General features: G+C 42.7%; 1 protein-coding gene across 12 annotated transcripts in view; it reads right to left on the bottom strand.

The window, feature by feature from the left end:
• LDLRAD3 (low density lipoprotein receptor class A domain containing 3) overlaps positions 1-19,185 on the bottom strand; it is a 131,553-nt gene that overhangs the window by 103,322 nt on the left and 9,046 nt on the right. For 7 of the 12 annotated variants that reach the window (XR_012043079.1, XM_072865278.1, XM_072865277.1 and 4 more), the window contains exons 1-2: positions 16,375-16,681; positions 14,900-15,032 (exon numbers count right to left, since the gene is read on the bottom strand). The exons of 1 other annotated variant lie outside the window; for it this stretch is intronic. Coding sequence is in view for 10 of the 11 variants with exons in the window: in XM_072865278.1 (XP_072721379.1) it covers positions 14,900-15,014 (115 nt within the window). In the remaining variant the exon portion in view is untranslated. Of the gene's footprint in view, positions 1-14,899; positions 15,033-15,177; positions 15,401-15,451; positions 15,528-16,374; positions 16,682-19,185 lie in introns of those variants that run through there. 4 more of the 12 variants (XM_072865282.1, XM_072865275.1, XM_072865274.1 and 1 more) reach the window with 3 other exon arrangements.

Here is a 19,185-nt window from a genome sequence, read left to right as displayed (position 1 = left end):
AGCATCTTGTCAGCAAGAACCACATGCTAACAGAGATGCTTTGTGATCAAACACTTATTTAGCACAAAAAATTCTGCATGGCAAGATGAAAACCACAGTAAAACTTTAAATGGACAGACAGAATAAGTTTCCTTCCCCCTATGTATCCCCCAACCAGAGCACAAAACCCAGTGTGCCACTGGAAACCGAAATCCAATTACTCCTTCCCCACAGACCAGGCCAAGTCTCATTTCCTCCTTCTGTTGCACCAGTTTTACATTGGAGTTGCTCCTCTGAAGCTGTTTGAATCTCACTGCTGAAAAGGAACACAGAATCAAGTATTTTGTTTGTGGAAAGTGAAGTTTTAAGCCATTGTACTCAGACCTTAAAATTACTATTTTCCCCTTCTCAATTTGCTGCCTAGAAAAGTCTACAATAATTTTTCCCATGAGACATTAAAGAACAGATTCAGGAACATACTGTGCAGGTACATTACTGCTCAAGATACCCTAGCCACAGTGAATTCAAGTCAAAACTCTCAGTTTTAACTCCTCCTCCATGGAAAACTATTCCACTCAAAGTAACAGGATCTTTTGTGTCCAGTTATTTCCTTCCACTTCCTCCGAAGAGAGGCAAGAGTGACAATGTGACCAGAACAAGATGCAGCTGGCTGAAAAGATTAACTTCTTTCAGTTTTAATGAAATTTCATAATTTGAAATTTCATTTTGAAACCAACACTTTTTAAAGGAAGTTTGCTAACTGGAAATGGAAACAAGAATGAAGTAGTCTTTGGGGAATCCCACAAAGCAGCTTAGCAACAGTGACATTCTTTCCAGCCCTGTCATTTCAATAAAGTTTAAAGACATCAGAACACTCCAAAAAAAAAAGATTTATTTCTGAGAACTGGGTTGTCAATTCATTTTTATAGTTATAGGAGTTTAAAACAGAGTTAATGCACTGAAACATATCCATGTAAGTTCATTTAAAGAGGAGAAGAATCCGGACACACAGCCTCCAAAGTGTATAAAAATAGTAACAAAATAATTCTTGATATGTGTTTAAGATAGAACTGAATCCATTTGGAAACTATGTATGTTTATATATTAAAAAAACCAAACACCCCCCAAATACAACACATTCCCTTCTAATGCCTCCTTGGCAAACCAGACTCAGATGAAGGACATGCTCCAACAGGCTGTGTCCTGTTTTTTTAGGATGTAGCACATCCTTTGAGAACATATCACATTGCCAAACCCTGCACAGGTGTTAAACAGTTCAGATTCTGCAAGGTAAACACAATGTCCCAAACTATAAGAAAGTGATCAGAAGATACTATGATTAAAGTCTTGTTGTTACTTAGTTTTGGACCTTTCATCCAACAAAGTGGATGAAAGATGCTTACAGTAGCCCTAGGGGATAAACTCTATAGATAAACCAATAGTCCTTCCCCACCTCTCATTTCTAGGTATGTACAACTGTGATACTGCACTGCTTCCTCATTTGTATTTTAGTTCATATCTTACACAGAACAGAGACTATCCTATGCTAATCAAAACAAGCACCATATATCTTCCAGCACACCTATTTTAAAGTTCCCCTCTCTAGTGTCCAAACTGCTGCCAGAAAAGAAATCTGCTATACTCCACCCTGGGAGACTGGAGGCACTCACCCTTTTGCAGTCAGGAAACACTGGAAGGAGAACCTGCATAATTCCAAATCCTCACCTCTGATGGTATGATTTGAAGTACACTCCTCACATAAAGAAAGCAAAATATAACTACAACTATCATCCACTCCAAAACTATGTATTCCCATTATGATGGAAAACCATCAGAAATAGCCCACATGCGATTCAAAGTAGGGGTATAAAAGGGACAACTGAAACAGCCTTCTCAGCCAAGCTTATAGACAACAGCATCAGACAAAAGTGGCAGATCTTTAAGCACTTTGAAGCACTTCCAGCAGGAAGAAAAGACAGCAGTCCAGGAAAAGTCTCTCTATCTGAACAAGTAAGAGAAAGAGAAGTGACACACAGTGATGGTGTGTCATACATGCAGCACTGAGCCCTCTAACTCCAGCCTCTGCAGTTCAGCCTTTTTTGGACATGCTGCTGATGCAAAAAGAAATCCACAGCCCCATCTGATGCTGTTTGCCCCATTCTTTTGTAAGCTCCTCCAGTTTCATTGTGGCCCTAGGGCAAAGCAGCCATGGAAGAAGAGTTGAAAAGGCATGTGGGAACTCCCCCATGAAATGCTGGCAAAAGCAGTGAAGTGGAACTGACAGGGGAAAAGTACCATTTCCTAGCATCCTTCTTACCAAATCAATCAGAAATCAGCTCCAGCAATTAAGCGATAATGAATTATTGATGACACTTTGGGGGACTGAGCACTTACCAGCATTTATGAAACTAAAGAAACTGAGGTGGGTAAGTGATATCTCCATTTTAAGTAAGGCACAAAGCAAGGCAGACAGCAAACTATTTGCCTCATGTTATGCACTGCCAAGGATCACAGTCATCTCTAGGATGTTGTCTTAGTTCTATTTGCACATGATCACACATCACCTTGATTTGTGTCCCACTCTACCCAGGTGTAAAATATTCACACTTCAGGGAGGCACAGTGAGTGCTCCATGTACAAAATTCAATAATTTCAGTAACCACATCTTACTACCTTTTTTTTTTTTTTGGGGGGGGGGGGGGGCAGCAGGGGGGAAGGCTGTGTTCAAAGGGCAGCAAAATGGAAGCCAGGAAAAAATACTTTAAAATGTGATCTACAATATATGTTCAGTGGCAGAATTTGCCCCTGAGAAAGCAAAGAAGGTCTTCAAGCCCTACTGTTTCAAGATACTTTAAGTCTGTGCATAGCATGTCTTCAAGTCAGCCAACTTTTTTGCCAATGAAAAAAAATTCAACCAGAAGCTCAGTAGAAAGCCAGGGAATTCAGTCCTGGATTTAAAACACTCTTGCCAGCCACTCAAGGCTGTCAGTAATACCACACAGGCACATTTCCTATCACTAACACATAAAAGTAATACAGGAATAAGAACTCAGTCTACTCTTGCCATACTTCACACCTGAGCTTTCCACTGATGCCATTATCTATTTGGACTATTAAAAACCAGACAGACACAGGAGGACATGACCTTTCACTGCACATTATCTATCCTGCCCCTTCCCAATTCTTCATCAAGCTTACCAAGCAGACAACCCTATGTACTGTCTACATGCACTTAAATGTAGTGTCTCACACACTCCTAGAGCTTTCACCCTCAACAGCAGTTGCCAGAGTTGAGGCAGACACAGATTCAGCTTTACCAAACTGGCAGCCATATGTCATCCAACTGGCGTTAAACACCATTATACCACATTAAACAACACAATGGTTTAATGCTAGTGTGCCAACTCCTAGTCTGCTCCCGGACAGGAATGTTAGTGATGTAAGCTTCACGAGGAGGAAGATTAATGTCAGTACTTGTGACATAGTCCAGCCTTGCAGACAGGATCCCTTTCAGGAAAGGGCAGCTTTCTGGGTGGAATTTGAGAAGACCAGAGACAGGGTTCAGCCCTGCCACAGATGTCTTACTTGATCATATTACTCTGCTTTCCTTGGCTTCAGTTTTCCTTATCTGTTAAGGATTACTAATGCTCTCCTATCCCATGGGAATGCTGCAAGCATCCATAATTTGTTTCCATGGTGCTCAGATGCTAAGGAGATGGGTACCTGAAGATATATACTGATCAGTAGTTTTCCAAATATATAAACTGTTTTTAAGCAGCACCATAAAAAATGCAAAGTATTAATATTAAAGCCCGTAGGTGTATCTTGAATAATTTATTCCTCGGTAGTAAACAGGCAAAGTCATAACCAAAAATCTTTAAGCAGGTATGCAGCTAATACCCAGTCCAGGGATTCTGATTAAAATATAGGTAGGCCCACCCCATAACAGATGAAACTCCAACTTCCCAAACTCCTGGCTGCTCAACGACCAACTAGACTCAGTTCACACAGTGACTCTATAGAGATAAGTGATCCCCCGGACCTAGAAAATTCAAGTTGTTTTAGATACAGAAATTAACTGCCCTCTTATTTACATGCATGGGGGCTCAATAAGAACCCCTGGTACGGTGTCACTTTTTGTCTTCCTCTTGCATGCATACATACCTACCCCTTACTTTTGTTTAATGCTAGGGTGTGATTTGTGGGAGAAGAAGGGAACAACTTGGGAAGCTTGTTTAAAAACAGATTATGAATCTGTACATTTCAAGGTATCCAAAATGACTTTGCTCTGGAAACATGCAATGACTAGCTCTTGGTACAGCTGCTTACACCTAGAGTTTAATTTTGACAGTTGAGCTCACTCAAATTGTTCTCTAACCAAAACATTTACTACAGCATTTCAATAATACTTTTTTTTCCGAAACAATAGGCCAACACAGTCCTTCCAAAGTGAAGTAAACAACACTGGAATATTTACTAAAACTATGCAAGTTAGTTTTCTTATAGTGGTGTGCGAAGTAGCTTGGAAGGCTCATGTTTGCAAACACCCAACTCATCCCATCTTCAAGGGCCAGACTGGCAAAGGTGGAAAGAGTGCCCTATTTCCCAAAAGTCACTGCCCCTTTGAGATATCCCATATCAGACATGCTTCCTGTCCAAAACAGAGGTAACCACCAGGTATTTTAGAAGTCTAAGTCATGTGGGTTTAATTTTAACAGGATCCAACAGGCCTTACACAGGTCTTTTCGATACAGGCCCAAAGGAAGTTACATGGATCACTTCTTAAATGGGAAAGTCTGCTCACAAAAGTGGGCTGCCTAATTTTGCAACTGTTGATGAGCAAACAAATGAAGCTCCAACACTGCAGGGAAAAATTAGCTAAACCATGCTTTACAGGCTGAACAGTTTCCCTATGAGACTACTTACAAGGAGCAGTGGCAGTCAGCAGGCCAGCAACTCTAGATTCAACCCCAGTTAGGACAAGAATATCCTGCCAGTGATCAGAACTGCTTTTTGTAGTTTCAGATTTCATTTGGTTCAGCTAATTGGCCATTAAGCTCCAATAAGGTGGACATTTATCTACAGATAACACAAGGAAATTGGAAAGTAAGCAGCCTGAGGCTACCCTGAAGACTGCTAACCAAATAGCAAGGCAGAGCTCCATTAAAACAATTCATCAGAAAACCTATATAGTCCATTGGCAGATTTTCAAGCATCCCATTAGAAATTTTAAGGATACTCAATCTGATTTGACCCCGAGGTCTAACTCACATAGAATTCATTAATAAGTAGAGAACCTTTGACTTCGAAAGCTTGAAAGTTATCAAAGCTGCTTGCAGAAACAGACACTGAGCATTTCTGCTGTAACTAATATGAACAGTTTTGCATAAGAATGACAAAAGCTTGCTATACTATATTAAAAAAGTGAGACTGACAAAAAGGTATAGTTGTGCAAACCAATGTCATCACTACGTTTGGGTGGACTCTGTTGATGTAACTAAGAGACAAACACTTTTATATGTTACCTCTCAAAAGAGCCTACATCCAGGAACTCTGAATCAAGAGTTCTCCATTAAATGTCTGCTAATATCTCAGCTGTTGAAAAGGACAGGTATTTCAAAAAGAAAATCACTTTAAGTTGCAATGCAAATAGGAAATTATGCTGTAAAACATTTTGTTTCTACAGTTTATGAAAACTGGAAGGAGGAAGAAAAACGGCTATTGTGCTCTTACCCTTAATGGACATATAATTCAAGTACGAAATAAGGTCACCGAAACAATGAAACTATTCTGGACTCTCTTTTTGGAAGAGAAGAGTTGCAATGAAAAAATGTTTCAAAGAAGTGTGATGCTGTCACCAATCCTTATAGAAAAAAAAAGCTGACAACACTCTACCTCAAACTTGCAATTTAGAAGCTAACGCTCCTCATGGAAGATTTTTAGGGTACAACTGGCAATTTGTATTGTTTATAAATATTTTTAGGAACTCTACTATCAATGTCCTTTTTATATTCTGGGTACTCTGTTAATGTTCTAGTCAGATCACTTTGATCTTTGGTCAGAAGTACACTCCTGATTTGTTCGCTGCACATGGTGGCTCCTTTTTCAGAGGAGCAAAAAAGAATTGGTTCCAGAAACTCACCTACTGCTTGTAGATCTAGGGGGAAGCCCTCCATCTGACTGTAAAAGGACAAATGCTTGTAGTTTGTTTTAGAGCTCATAGGCTGAAATATTACAGGGCTTCACTTTTCTCTTACCTTCACACTTGCTGATATTCAAAGCCAGTACATTCACAAGATTGAAAATGCCTAACAAGTGGAGGTAGATCTCACCTTTTGAGAAAGGGCTAGCAAACAAAAATTTCTTAGAGAATGTAAATCAGGATTCCAACAGGACTTGATTTAATAAAGGGCAAGTTTAACATGCAGAACCTCAGTTACACGGTGAAGTGAATGATCTGTTCATTTAAAAGTTCACAATGTTTTGGGGATTTTTTTGTTTTTTTTTTTTGTTTGTTTGTTTTTGTTTTGGGGTTGGTTTTGTTTTTTGTTGGTTTTTTTTTTTTGGGGGGGGGGGGGTGTTTTTTTTTTGTTTTTTACAATTCTACCTGTAACTCCATACAGGCTTTTATTTTGCTCACAATCAGGTATCTGAAATTCAGCCAGCACTTTATTAAGAGGTGTGACTAACATCAACCACATGGATTTTTATGTCTTTCTCTACCTTCTTTCCACCTTTCAAAAGCTTGTCTTAAAAGAAAAAATAAAAGCCTTTTGAGTTTGAATAGACAGCAATCACCACACAGTTGTTGCTTGATAGCCAATTTTTAATTATGCCTAATTAGTTTAATGACTTAGTCTTAAAACTGATTGAGCAGTAAGTACAGTTCTTCCAGACTCCAGCATTTCACAAGCACAGTTTGCATTCTGCCAGCCTGAGCAGATCTTCATCTCAGCATCTGTATTGTGTCTTTCCAGTTACCCAAACAGGAAAAGCTGTAGACTGTTTTACATGATGCCAAGTCCTTGATAAGACATGTTTCTTATTGTTGTCCAGATCATGGAAGACTTAGTCCCCCATCCCCAAGATCACCCATCCAAGACTAGCATCAGGGCCCCAAACTGGTAGATAGCCATTGGCTATCTACCAGAACATTCTCCTCAAGACAAAATACATGCACTTCAGGTTCCAGTTAGACCATATATTCATTTTAGTAGTGTGCAGTTCTACTCAGCTCTTAAGATTGCACAGTTTTGGCCATAGCCACAAGAGCAACTTGTCCCATCAACAGGAACCTGGTTAGCAAGTTAGCAATTTTGCCTTTGAAGTTCATTGACTGCAATGTGTTTCCTTTGGAGGTCGTAAGTGCTGACTATCAATTTATCTGTTCATGAAGAACTGATGTGCTTTGGCAGGTGAAGCAAAGTAGAGCTACTCTGCATATTTAACAACACAAGGAACTGCTCTAGCATATTTTATATCAGTCTCCCCAACAGTGCTCACATTCACAAATTATTTAGCCATTTATACATGCACACCTTGCATGGTGTGTCAAGTAAATATTAATGTACTTCATAAATGATCCTTGAGAAATTGAGTAATTTGCTCAAGATGCACAATTCACTTGTAAAACTGTATCAAGAACATAGGGAGACCAAGTCCCAAACAGTCTGCTCTAACCAAACACCACCTTCCAAACTCAGCTACAGTGTAAGTTCCACATAGCCCAAACCTGGGCCTTAACACACAGCACAGCTAAGCAATGGATGGGGGAAGGACAGGTAGAACAGCAGCAAGTCCAGCAGCATAAGATCGTCCTATGCATCGAAGTTGCCTATATCAGTGATTTCATATTCCATTAAATGTAAGATCCAAATCAAGAAGAAAGATGTGGACCACAAAGTACAGGAAAGGCGCTCTCACTACAGAATAGCAATACAAACTGGAACACTAGACTACAGCCAAAGAAAGGCAGCAGAGTGGTGCAGAGCACTTGCAATAGACAGAGGCAACGGAAAGACAACAATTCCTAGCTGCAGGTTTGGCCTACAGAAGCATACCTACATGCTAGGATTGTACAGGTATAATAAGCATACATGCCAGCTTCCTTCTTTTGTAAGTACAGTCAAAGGTATGATGAGGAAATCCATGGCTAGAACTATACACCAATGGGTACAATTTCAGGTGAGGTCATGAGGCACAAAGAAAAAAAAAAAGAGGAAAGGCCACTGAGATGTAAGGAGGAGAGAGGCAAGACAAATCAGGTATGGAAAGAAGCAACTCATTAGCATTCAGCTTCAGAACAAGAGAACAAGGATACAGGCAAAGAAAGAAGGGGAAAGAAGTTTGAATATTACAAGAAAGAGATTCACAATCTGAGAAATAATGGCTATTTTTAGCTGCAGAATTTTAGCTAAGCTTACAGAAAGACCAGCAGAAACATTTAATAGCCCCTGACGCAATTTATTCTTGCATCAGGAGAACAGCAGCAGAATACCAGTCCCAAGACTGTATTTGCAGCCTTCAAACTCAAAAACACAAACTGAAGTGTTACCTTCTGTAGCCATGTGTGGGCAATGACCACATTCCCCATGAAGCAGCCACTAGCTAGCAAGTTCAATACAGTACTGCGCAACAGCTACTCGTGAAGAGCACTGTGGACAAGCAACAGTACTAGAAGTTGCCAACTCTTGCCCTGTCTTACAAAAGGATAGGAAAAAAGTGCAACTTGCCAAATACATGGATTTTCATAACTGTATCAACTTGTGTGTCTATAATATTTTTCACATCCTTCTAAACATAAAACTCCTCTGTTTGAAGAATCTTAATGACTTTACTGTAACAACAACAAAAAGAAGAGAAATGAAAAATAGGAATACTTGAGAAAAATTCATCATATCAAGAAAAATCTACTTATCTTGCATCCAACTCCTACCAGCAAGACAGAATATTTCTTCAAGGCAAAGAGCTATTTTGAACTGTAGAAAGATATGCCTGTTGTTATTTGTAGCATATAGCTCTTGACTAAAATTAGGGTAGCACTAATAGCATAAAAGAAAGATGGGAAGAAAGAAAGAGAGTTGGTGTCCAAACAAAACCTGATTAAACAGGTAAAAGAGAAGTGAGTACAGTGAGGAAAGAAACAGATCTTGCCCAAAGTCATACTGCTGATCAGTAATACAACCTGGAGTAGATCCTGCAGCACTAAGACCCTGAACAGCTTTGCCCAGCACAGTACAAGCCTTCAGTTGAGACAGACATGGCTAGCAACTGCGTTCTGTCTGAAGCTATAAGCATCATCTCGCTTGTTAACAATTGAAGTGATAAATTTGTGCAAAATATATAAACCAAGAGAAAGGACTCCAAGGAATGAAGGAATCTGAGCACAAAGTGCTACTTAGTAGCCTGAATTCACATCTTAATTTTTAATGGAACCACAACCTACTTGCTGCAGTAACATTACTACATTTTATCAAAACCAGAGATAAATCCCTACAGGAAAATGTTACTTAAAATTGAACTTTTCATCCAATAAACCCAGCTGTTTCAAAATAGATGGACATAACCTACCTTATCTGATATAATTTGTTTCCATCTAAAAATCTTCAATAAAAGAACCCCAAACCAGGAATCTCCCCCATCACATTCCCCAGGAGCCATATGGAACAATGATCTGGGTAAGCAGATGAAAGGTAACATCCTGACACCAGAGAGTCATAGCAAGGCATGGCACTTGGGGATTTTCCTTTAATTTAAAAGAAAAAAAACAAATCAGGACCCCTACTAAAGAAAAAAAACAATACAAAATATAGCACTAAACAGAAAAATTGTAGTTTTGGCCCTATTGAAACAAACTATTTCATAACACAATAGGACACTTCAACCATATTCAACTTACACACTTCCCAGCCTTTAACAAATTAAGCCTTACAGGCTGCCTGAGAGATACTAAACCCATTTTAAAACTGAAACCTCCTGGCTAAGAGAACACAGTATCAGGACCTCCCCAGATCTGCTATGAGTTCATCAGCCCCTAATCCTAAATGGTCCCACACAGTGGGTTAAAACTTATTCTTACGGTACAGAGATCATTTTAACCGAGTTTCGTGGCCACATCACCTTCCACTCATTACCTCAGCTCCCTGTTCACTGTGACATGTCACACACTGTGACACAGCAACTTACACAACTGTTTACTCATATACAAAAAGCAGCTTTGCTTGATAGGTTTTAGTTGTGCCCAGGTTCATAGCTGCCCAGGCCATGGCAGGATGAAGGCTTAGTGATCACAGAGGAAAAGGTTCTCACCAGCCACCCTCCTGCAAATTGCTTCCATTTTGATTTTGTTCATCTGGGCCCTTTTGATTATCCACCCATATGATTCCACAGTCCTTCAACACATTCCTCACACTAACAAAAACTACATATTATTTCCCTTAACTTTAAAAGAGGACATATTTCTATAAGCTGCGGCTAAATTAGGTATCTGATTCCACAAGCTCCTTTGCAATCAAGATGTGGATATCTGTGCAAGCAGCCAAGAACAAGAACGAGCAGAGACACCAATGGCTTAATTTAGAAATCTCACTGACTCAACATTTCCCATGTGCAAATTAACACACAAACACACACCACAACCAATTAGCATTACACCATCTTCCCCTTTAAAAGGACTTTTCTGTCCTGATAGCCAACACTGCATGCAACGTAAGGTTGGCTTAAACTGCCTTTTAATCTGATAGTTTTACTAGCACAAGAAGCTGCATGAAAAAAAACTCTCAAACACGTGGTCAAGTTACTGCAGTTTAACAAGTTTCTACATGTCAAATAAGCAAGTATCTGGATACACACTCAGTTCACAGCAAATGCAAGCCTCCACTGATCATACAAGCTAGAAGTTTCCTTATCAGTGATATGAATTTAGTTAAATGCTTTCTGCAGGGGTGTTTGCCAAGTTTTTTGGTTTGTGTTTCTTAAGCTATTTGTTTAAATTTTCATCTTTGTTGTTGGTTTTTTTAAACACGTATGAGCTGCCCCTCAAAAATTCTTCAGCAGCCAGTAAATCTATGATAAACTAATTATACTAATGGCTGACTACACAAGTACCTTCAGCTATGATCTACCTGCATTTTGGGCAAAGGGCAGTCTGTCATTCAACGTTTCACTTTAGAGATACCTTAAAATACATCATTAAAACTGGTTTCACTTGAAATATTCCATTCTGTATCTTAGCATATCCTGTTATGAGATCTTGCCAGAGCAGAAGAGTTTTGCTTTAATACTTGAAAAGCCAAAAATTCCCCAAACCAAGAACAACTATTGAGACATAAGATCTTTCTCCCTCCTCATCTTCAAAACCTACCTGCTGATAATGAAACTGTTTTCAAATTCAAACACTGAAAATGCCAATTTAAATACTTATCACAGAGTGCCTTCTACCAAAGGTAAGACATCCACAGCTTCAGTCTGCAGCAGGTAGGACAACTGAACAGTGACAGCCTACAAGGCTTCCTACCAATTCATAAAATTCATTAGCTTCCACAACGGACAAGATACTGAAATGGAGAGCACTGCTATCACCACAGCAGATCTTGCACTACAAGATTTTTCAGGCCTGCTCCATTACTGCATTTCTGCTTACACAGAGCGCACAACCACAGGACAGGATATATCACAGAAACTATTCCGGTAAGATTGACCGGTTTGGAAAAATAAATTAAAAGAAAACAAAACACAAAACAAAGTCTGTCCCTAGGTGATAAATTAATTTTGTATTAGGCCTTCCTACACTACTGCCCTGAAACCGAGAGATGCTTGAACCTCAGCTCATTTCATCATTGCTGCCTAACAAACCATCATCTCCCTGTTACAGTCTACCAGATTTACAACAACGGGAGCAATTTTATTGCTCACCTGGTAGATAACCAGCACACAAATGGAAGTAGGATGCAGGTTACTGTTGCCACAATAGACATATTATATTATCACCAGGAAATTTTTTCATCCAAAGAAGTATGGAGCTTGCTAGTCTCCCAGTGTATCAGGCACTGCAGACTGACTGTAAGCTTATAACATTTTATTTCACATTTGTATGAAAGGTACATTTTTATTACCTATTTTATAGTTAATCTCCACTTCCTATCACAACATGTGACTGCAACATTGCAATCATGCTTTCACCCTCACAGCCCTTGGCAACTGCAGGGTACTGTTGTAGCAAAGTTATTCCAAGTGGGATGGGATGACTGGAAGCTCCAGGGCCCTGCACCTCCCCACACCCAAGGAGCAACAGGAACCTACGGAAGTCTAGCCAAGGACACGTCTCTTTCCCTGACACTATTCAAAATCCCTGAAGTTTACATGAAACCCATAAAATCGTCATCTGCTTACTTCAGTCCCTGCATCAAAAATGTACTTGCAAGAGTCTGACAACAGCCTCAAATATCCGATAACCAGAAACTGATCTGAGAGAACCTGTCTGTCGGCACTGGCTCCTGCGAGAAAACCCAAACATTCTGCCCAGCATGGATGCGGAGATTTGCACCAAGGTTAGTATTCCCAGCTGCTCTCATCAACGACCATTGGCAGACTTACATCTTCAGCAACTATCCAATGCTTGTTGTGTATCACCCATTTCTCCTATTACTTTGCCAAGTTGGAATTTTCTTGATTTGCCAAAGCTACTACAAGAATCCTTGTCCATCTCTAACACACTGACGTGCTACACAAGCCTGCAGCTGGCTTGTGTACTGAGAGAGACAAACACTGGTTATGGAGCACTAGACCCAGTTTAAGAGTTCTTAAGAGGATTGCATCAAGAATACGAAACAGATCTACTGTATACACAGGACAGACACGAGTCTCCGAGTGGTTTTCTTGCTCTCTCTACTTAGACAGCAGTAGAGCAGAACAGTATTCAGCAGTGCTCTTCCCATGCAGTACGCAGAGGTTTTCAGCAAAGAAATTCTACTAAAAGCAATACCTCTGAATGTCAGTACAAATGAAGACCCATGTAAGGAAATACCAGGTATTTCCTTAGTCGTATGTGGAAGTTTTAAGCTGGCGGACATTACACAATGCAGATTAATGTGGTAGCATTACTCTCCAAGCAGCTCCTACCCCTGTTTGATTTTGGGGATGTTCTGGTTTTTTCCAAGCTTTTGAGATGTAGTTGCAAATTGCAATGAAAGCATATGTGTGGCCCTGCATGTTTATGCTGTCTGCAGAACAGGGTCCTGATTCTAACAGTATTAGAACAGAAGACTGGAGGGAATAAGACACAAAAGCCTCCCCTTAATCCAGAGCAAGTTGAGTATATTTTAAGAGGTATAATATCTACATTATATATTCAGCTTATGCATCAGAAAGGTCCTTACACTGAACTGTGACATCTCGGGGACCATACTCAGGAATTCCAGCCATGCATTGCATTCTGATTCTCCAGCCAGTTGTGGGTCTTAAAAGTGACAGTCTTCACAGTTAAAACAGGAAGGTTTGTAGCTGTCAGAAAAAGAATAAGTTTCTTTTTCCACTCACTTTGTAATCATACTTTTTAAAAGCAGTTCATTTAGCTAAATATTTGTGACTCCTGCCATCATTTATCTCCTTAATGGATGATATACAGGTTGAAGAAAAAACACTATGTAAATCTATGTTCAAAACTTATTCAGTAGATTTAGGTTTCTTTGAATAAAAAAAATTGTCTTGAAGATACAGCACAGTGGTAGTCAGGATTATAGAGTTCATTTTTCTTTTAGGGACTGTTTACATTTTATTGGTTTATTCAACTGTGATGTACTTGCAATTCTCTGAAGCAATCCTTTCCTAAACTCACTGTAACTGTGTGTAGCTCAGCTTGTACTATTTAAGTAATACAAACTGTGGAAGAAGATAAACATAGATGTCTGTTTTCTAGCTAACAAACCTTCTTCTACATTAACTTAACCCGATAATATTGTTACAGTCTAAACTGGTAACGGGAATCCTTGCAGGACCTAACCTACATCCAGGAACTCCTGGGCTGACACTGAGCCAAAGTAAAGCACTGGGAACTGGGTCAGACCATGGCACATGCAGGGCAGCAGGAGGAGATCAGAGCTGAGCACAACCTGCTTATACTGGCAAAAGCACGGAGAGATGAAAGAGACTGGGTGTGCACACGCCTGAGAGCTTGATGAGACTTGAAACGAGGTGGGGACTGGAAAAGGAAAGCAAGAGAATTGGGGAGCTCCTGTGGAGAGAACAGAGGTTAAAGCTTCTGATCAATAGTCTCTTTCTGATCAATGATCAGTTGCAGTTACAAACTGAAACTTATACCAGGTTGGTATAAGTTCACACTATATACCATAACAACATAAAACCTCTCCCATGCAGATATCTGCTTTTAGGATCAAAAGCACTATTTGATTCAACTGCAATATTAAGAATAAAGATGCAAATAAAAGATCAAACTTTACCTTGCAAACCTTCACTGACACAATCCAAGTCAACAGTCACTTCTGCACATTAACAGAACAACTGTTTAGACAAAGACATTATACAGTGTTTATTTTCTGTTAACTGAAATTGATCCCCAGGGTTTCCAGGTTTCCCTGTACCCAAAAAAGACTCAATAGGAAAAGAAATATTTTCAGGAATTATCAGAACCAAAATTCAAAACAGAGTGAAGGCCGGACAGAGACAAACTAATTCTCCCTGTGGGAAGCTTGCAGGGGTGCCAAAATACACAGAGGAATTTAAAAAACAAATCCCCAAAGACCTCATACTTTATTTTTCAAAATAAAAACAGAACACATTAAAAAAAAGGTTTCAGAAACTCTTTGAATCTGCCCCAAAGTAAGCCAGAGCCTCTGGTTAAATAACTGCAGGGTAACTGTTGTACAAGAATGGCAGTTTGCAGTCAAAAAGCTGAAGTACTAACTTCCATATGAGAAACAGGTCGTCTTGGTCACTGCCCCCAGGCCAAGGTGGAGCAGGAACATGGGGTGTGGGTAGCTGGGAAATCTTCGTATGTAAAGATCAGTATCTTGTAGCATGGAACCCTCCGTGCTAATCTAAGGGTGAGATTACAAGCAAATATATTAAACACATGGAAAGGTATATAACTTGTTGTGAATGATTAGGTGAAATTTTGGCAACATTACTGTAGTAAAATGGAAGTTAATAAGGAAGAAGGCAACACAATCCAGATAAACAAACCTGAGCTTTGCCTGAAGCCTTCCAAAAAAGGAACTCCTGAAATATTTTTGCAAAGACACCCAAAACCTATGCAAGACTTATGAATGTCGCAGCTGAAGTTTGCAGTTATGCAATTTCAAAACAGTGCAAGTCCTATTACGCTTCTTCTCCTTCCTACTCATCTACACCAAACTTTTATCATGGAAGCTGTAAAACTTATCAGTTCTTCATTACAACAAATACCCTTCGAAAAAAAGAAAAAGAAATTGAACTCGATAATCTAAGTTTTACCCACTGTGTGTCATCACTTCATCACCAAGGCACGATTCGGAAACAGACACCGCAGCATGCAGCCAGGCTACTGACACTGCCTGGAAAAGAGCCCGCTAAGATCATGTTGCAGAAATAATTCACACCTGCAGCAAAGCTGCACAAAACATCATCAACTCGCCGACTTTGACAGACATATGCCGACCGTGGGGAGGAAAGAGTTTCTACAAAGATGAATGTGAATAAAAAGGAGGAAATTCCCCTTCAACACCTCAAGCGAAGCCAGGCACGGGTGCACGGACCCCGGCGCTGCGTCGGCCAGAGCCCGCCACGGCCCCACCAGCCCAGCCCGCCTACCCACCGGCGGAGGATCAGCTGCACCCGCGACGGCCTCCTCCGCCCCGGGAAGGCCTCGGAAGGGAGAAGGGGGCCCGGGTCGGCCCGGCCCGGGCTGTACCAGCGGGACCGCGGCCTCTTCGGCCCGGCGGCAGCTTCGACACCCGGCTCGGCCCAGGGGCGCCCGACCTCCACGGCCGCTCCGGAACCTTCCCGCCCGCCCTGGCCCCGCTAACCCCTCCAGGCGCCTCGCCTCACGCCGACCCCACACACCCCCCGGCGGGGGCGCCGGGACCACCCCGAGCACGCCCTGAAGGGAGGGAGAGAGACAGGGGACGGAGACGCGCGCACGCCCCCGCCACGGCCATCCCCGCCCGGTACGGCCCACCCAGCGAGCCGCGGGGCAGGCGGTGCCCCGCGCCCGGCCCGCCAGGGGGAGGGGAGAGGAGCCGAGGGGAGGGGAGGCCGGCGGCGCCCCCGGCCCGGCCCGCAACGAGCCGCCGAAGGGAGGCGGGGGGAGGCAGGGAGGCCCCGGCGCCCTCCTCCGCCATGCGGAGCACGCCCCCTCGCTCCCGGGCAGCGCCCTGGGACGCCGCCAAAGCGCGCACTCACCCGCCGAGCCCAGCAGCAGCCACAGCAGCCACATGGCCCCGGCACCAGCCGCTCCGCAAACTTCGGAGCCGCTCCGCCAGTCCGGTCCCGATGGAGCCTGCGGCCGGGGGTGGCGGGGCGGAGGGAGGGCGCGGGGAGGGCCCGAGGGCGGTGCCCTCCGCCGCCCCGCCCCGGCGGACGGTCGTACCCATCCGCTGCCACCGCCCCGACCCGCCCGTCCCGCCGGCGGCTCACCGCACCGCCGCCCGGGCGGGACCTGGGCCCGGGGCGCCGCTGAGGGATCGGCGTGGGGCCACGCCCCAGGCCTGGGAACCGGCTGGGAAGTCTTGCGGGGGCTGCAGGCCTGCGGGCCTCGCTGCCCGCCCTCGCACCTGGGAAAGCCCAGCCGGGATCCCTGGTGAATAGGGCGTTGCTGGCAGCCCGCCTCGCAAGGTCATCCCGGTCTCTTGCTCGGGAGAGTGGGAAGCGTGGCTCGGATTGTTGCTGAGCATGACAGCCCTGAAGGCCGTGCTGGTGACCCGGCCTCTTGCTCCACGGCTATCGTCTGCCGTGCTGGGGGATCGCGCAGCTCTGTTTGAGCCTGGTTGATGGCACTGGGAGGTTATTGCTGGCGACCACCAGCAAGTTGCCCATAGCACATCACGGCAGCACACCAAACCACTGAGAGCCGCCTCATCTTTCTCAGATCTGTTGCCCATCAGACACCTACAGACAGTTTTGAGGACTGGAGGGTTGTGGTGGCATTAGCGTGTCATACAACAAACCTACTTGCCGTGTAGCAGCAGGTGGGAGCCCTTTAGTGACACCTGGAACAGTCTGGGTCAGAGCTGCACCCCTGCAGACAGGCTTTACCTTCATGAGGCACATAAATACTCACTCTGCCCCTTCTGCAATAAGGAAGGGGTATGTTGCTCTCAAAAAGCCTCCCTTTCCATCTTCTGACACGTGCTCCTCTCATCTACATTCCCTAACTGGAAGACAAGAGACATTTTCACTATAGCCAGTCAATCAAAGCTAGTCTGTGGGATTTAATATCCTTGTAAAGCTCTGAAACCCAGCATTTAGGAAACTTAAACTGCATTTAAGTCTAGGGGCCCAATCCTGATCCCACTTGGCTTCAATGGGAGGAGGAGCGGGCCTTGTTTTAAGAAACATTATTTTTCAGTATATAATGACCAGGAGTGAAGATACCCACATTAGCACGTGAGCCATTCTGCTTTTATGGGAAAATCACTGCCTGTTCATTAAGTGGTACCTTTTAGTTGTAAAGTATTCCCCCATGTGTGTGTCAAGTACGTAAGTAGATCTGCATGTGTACAGAATACAGTTTAACTCTCTAAAAAGCTTGCAGCATGTATTTAATAGCTGAAGAGGAAGGCCTAGTGCAGAAGGTATTTTAGCTAAGAATTAAAGCTAGTTTATAACAGTAAAAAGCTGCCAAATTATTTCTAAAACTGTGCTCAGCTAATCTGCACAAAAATACTGTTTCAAGCAGAATTATTACCACTCATGTTTAGTACAGTCAGAGGAGCTTGAGGAGATTTATTGATAAGGATTTCACATCATTTGGAAGGATGAATTTAATTTTTTATTTAAAATAAGACTTTTATTTGAGTATCTAGATTTAGCTTCTGTTAGTTCTTTAACAGTATTTAAACCCCAATAGCTGATTCCTACATGGAAGTCAGCTTGGGAACTAGTTTCCAGAAAGGGGTTTGAGATGGAGGAGTGGTTTCTGACCCCTGAGGGATGTGGCTGTGGGAATTTCCTCTGCCTGCCAGGACGCCAATCCCCAGCGGCTGCTCTTCCTGCTTGGGCTCCCAGTGTGATGACCCAGCATGACCCATCTCACCACTCAGTGGGCTACAGCCAACTCGCCCTGACTACATGCAGCAATAGGGGTTAAGAGGCAAAGCAAGGTGGATGGGTGCCTCCTTGGCAGTTACCAAAAAGCAAGATCTTCTAGTTTGCTAAGATTAAGTGGGAAGCTCTCAAGCTGTAAAAGCATTTTATTCACCTCAGTTTCTTAGTCAGCACAGGATAAAGGGTCCAGCGTGATTCCTCATTACCTTGTGGGTTTTGAGTTATGTGATTAAAAGTGTAATCTCTGTAAACACAAAGATACAAGGAGAACAAAGACAGGCAGAGAAACCTCAGTAACCTCATCAGGGAAAATGGAGCACACAACATTGGCTGCTCCCAAGTACATCAGAGAAGACTGATTAGACCTTGTTACCTGGTGTGAAGCCTGCCAAGATAAGTCAACCAAGAAACTGTCTCCCAGATGCCTTGCAAACTAAATGTGGTTATTGCCTATGGTATAGGACACGTTAAGGGGTGCAATGGGAACAGCATTTTGGAAACAGGCAAGACACTATACAATGTTTAGGGCAAAGACCAAAGGATGGGAGAGGGAAGGTTTGAGGTGGATTGAGGAGGAAAAAACATGGGGAAATAAGAGAAAAGGGGATGAAAGGAGCTAGCCAAGTGTAGCTGAGCTCTGTGTTTGATCACCACGGCCTACCCTATATTCTAATTAAATCCTGTTTCTAGCTATCTTACATGTAGGTGCACTGTCCATTCTGAGCAGTATGTGTGAACACTAGCAAACTTCAAGCTAGATTAGCCAGCAAACAAGAGGTCTGAGTATCTGTAACTGAGTGGGACCACAGACCTCAGGTCAACAATATGCACTCTGATTCCCTTTACCATCATATGAACTGCCTTCATATCACCGGGGTGGATTTCTGGTTTTGTACCTGGAAGCAAGATGTGATCCCAGCTCTGTTGCAAACTTTGTGGGGCCTAGAG

Source organism: Ciconia boyciana, chromosome 6 (genome assembly GCF_034638445.1).
Source record: "Ciconia boyciana chromosome 6, ASM3463844v1, whole genome shotgun sequence".
Lineage (NCBI taxonomy): Eukaryota > Metazoa > Chordata > Aves > Ciconiiformes > Ciconiidae > Ciconia > Ciconia boyciana.
Note: the sequence above shows the minus strand (reverse complement) of the source record. Positions and strands in the feature narration are given on the sequence as shown.